The sequence below is a fragment of the Otolemur garnettii genome, unplaced genomic scaffold, assembly GCF_000181295.1.
Source record: "Otolemur garnettii isolate 467f Iridium unplaced genomic scaffold, OtoGar3 scaffold00189, whole genome shotgun sequence".
Lineage (NCBI taxonomy): Eukaryota > Metazoa > Chordata > Mammalia > Primates > Galagidae > Otolemur > Otolemur garnettii.
In genome coordinates, this window is record NW_003852584.1 from 1,677,486 (window position 1) to 1,679,943 (window position 2,458).

General features: G+C 39.8%; 1 protein-coding gene across 1 annotated transcript in view; it reads left to right on the forward strand.

Annotated features, from left to right (window-relative positions):
* The window catches only part of ZC3H7A (zinc finger CCCH-type containing 7A), a 34,203-nt gene that overhangs the window by 24,609 nt on the left and 7,136 nt on the right, over positions 1-2,458 (forward strand). Inside the window, 1 exon segment of the mRNA XM_003800897.3 lies at positions 1,404-1,512. Coding sequence (XP_003800945.1) covers positions 1,404-1,512 — 109 coding nt within the window.

The window sequence follows — 2,458 nt, forward strand, 5'->3', positions numbered from 1 at the left end:
CCCGGCTATTTTTTGGTTGCAGCCATCATCGTTGTTTGGCGGGTCCGGGCTGGGGATTCGAACCCGACAGCTTAGGTGTACGTGGCTGGCGCCTTAGCCGGTTGAGCTATAGGCGCCGAGCCAGGGGCTCTTTTTCTAAAAGAAGAAATTATATTCTGTGTATGTGTATAGATAGTGTGTGTGTGAATCAAAGACAGTGGGCTTCAGAGTCTGCCAGAAGGGTCCTTGTCAAGTTGTTCAGCCTCAGTTTGCTCATCTATAGTTGGGAACATTGGCACATGACAGTGTTAGGTAAAAACCCAGCCCAGGGCCCAGCCTCCTCCTCTCTCTTCTCCCTGCTTCTTAACATTGACCTTTGAAAGACTATGGTAAATGTTTCCTTAGTGATATGACTAAGTACTTACTGGGTTTGACTGGAGAAAATTTGATAAGTCAGTCACAAGACTGTTCATTAGCTATTGACTTTATGCAGACCTTAAGGGTGGGGTGGCTAACGTGGACACAAGGGAGGAAATGTCCTGTTTTACGGGCTGTTTTTAGAGTTCTAGTAAAAACAGTTGCTAAGCATTTAATGTTACATAAGTTGGGTAATATAGGACCAGCTACCTGTTGAAATACAAACAATAATAAGCTAATAATTAGTTATAGTAGGATTTATGCTCTGTAAAACTACTAGATGGTGGCATTCAAGAGTGAGCTCTCAGGTTAGAGGTTTCCTTGCTTCTCCCTGGTCATGACTCTCAGGGAATTCTGCATCTGCTGATCACTGTCACTTTATCCTCTTACCAACACCACTGTGTTTACTTTATTAAATAAAATACAAAGAATCAGAATAGGTGTTACTTGAAAGCTGTATAACTTCATGGCCTGGTTAGTGGAGTAATTGTCTTCAGATAATGCATATCTCGTGAACTAGGGCTGAGATCAGCTTCCAGTGTAATTACATTAAGTTTCTGGAATGTTTCTGGCACTGTTAAGTAACCTTTAAAGTAGCCTGCAATTTCTTTGCTGCTCCTCAAGTGCTGACATGGAGCCAGCATGAGTGTTATGGAGGGGAGAATAAGAGCTGTCAGACCAACAGGGCTAGATGTGCATTGTGGAATTGAAGTGTTCTGAATGAGGAAGTTTGCAGAGATCTTCTCGTAAGAAAATGTTCCATACTTCCCTTTCTTTTGGAAATTTTCTTTTGAGAAAATTTGAGATAGTAAGCTTACTATCAGTGTCATCTTGTATATTTTGGGCATATAGTTAATTTGAATAGAATCTCTGTAATCTTATTTTAGAATTTTATTATTAAGCATTAGCATGGATAATAGTGCTTATTTTACATAAGTATAAAAATTAGGCAGTTTTATTCTATGTACTCTGTTTTAAATTTTTTTTTTCTTTTAATTTGTATATAGCTGTGCAACCATATTGCTTCTGGGAAAAAATGTCAATATGTTGGGAACTGTTCGTTTGCTCATAGTCCTGAGGAACGGGAAGTGTGGACTTACATGAAGGAAAATGGGAGTAAGTTGATCTGTCAGCTGTGTCCTTGACATGTATACAAGCTAGTTTGCCTGAAAGCTCCTTTTCTCTCTGTAAATATGCCGCCCCCTGAGAGCACGGAAAGCAGTTTGCATTCTAGACAGTTGTGCCCATTTCATTAGTGTTTCTATTGGTCATGATGGCTGAAAAAATATGACTGGAGCCTCGGCGGAGTAGAATCTGACATCTCATCTTCTGGTTAAATCAGGTTTGGACAGGAATATATAGGTCTCTACCCTTAAATGTAATAAATGTATTCTTGAAAAATGGTCTGGGGAAGTTCAGTCTTTTCATGATTGTTTAAGTCAGATCATCTGCTCTTATTGTAAATAGCTGTTTTCTGAATGAATTAGGTTAGAATTGGGGGTTTTGTCAAGGAGCCCTCACTAATAGAATAGGCCCCAATTCAGAGGCTGAAGGAGAGAATGTTTATCTTGGTCAAATTTCAAGTTGATTGTGGGAGTCTTTGATCATAGAATATTTTACTACAAGGATTATTGTTCTTTCATTTTAAGTTAAATGGGTCTCTATGATCTTTGGATTATAAGAACCAACCATATTTAAGGCTGTCAACCTGCCATGTCTCAACCTCATCGAAAGTCAGTAACTTGTGTGGGACTCCCTACAGCTGTCTTGCTTGAAGTAAGGCATACAGCCAGTCAGGTCTTACTAAAGCCAACTTTTGAGCAGATTCTCATTAGCAGAGTTTTTAGGATAGTGGTTCTTGATTGGGTACAAAATTTGCCATGTACCCTCACACCCCCAGGGTGAGTTGGCAATGTTTAGAAAATTTTCATTGTCATAACTGGGGAATGTGCTACTGGTATCTAGTGTTTTTTTTTTTTTTTTTTGTAGAGACAGAGTCTCACTCTGTCGCCCTCCATAGAGTGCCGTGGTGTCACACAGCTCACAGCAACCTCCAACTCCT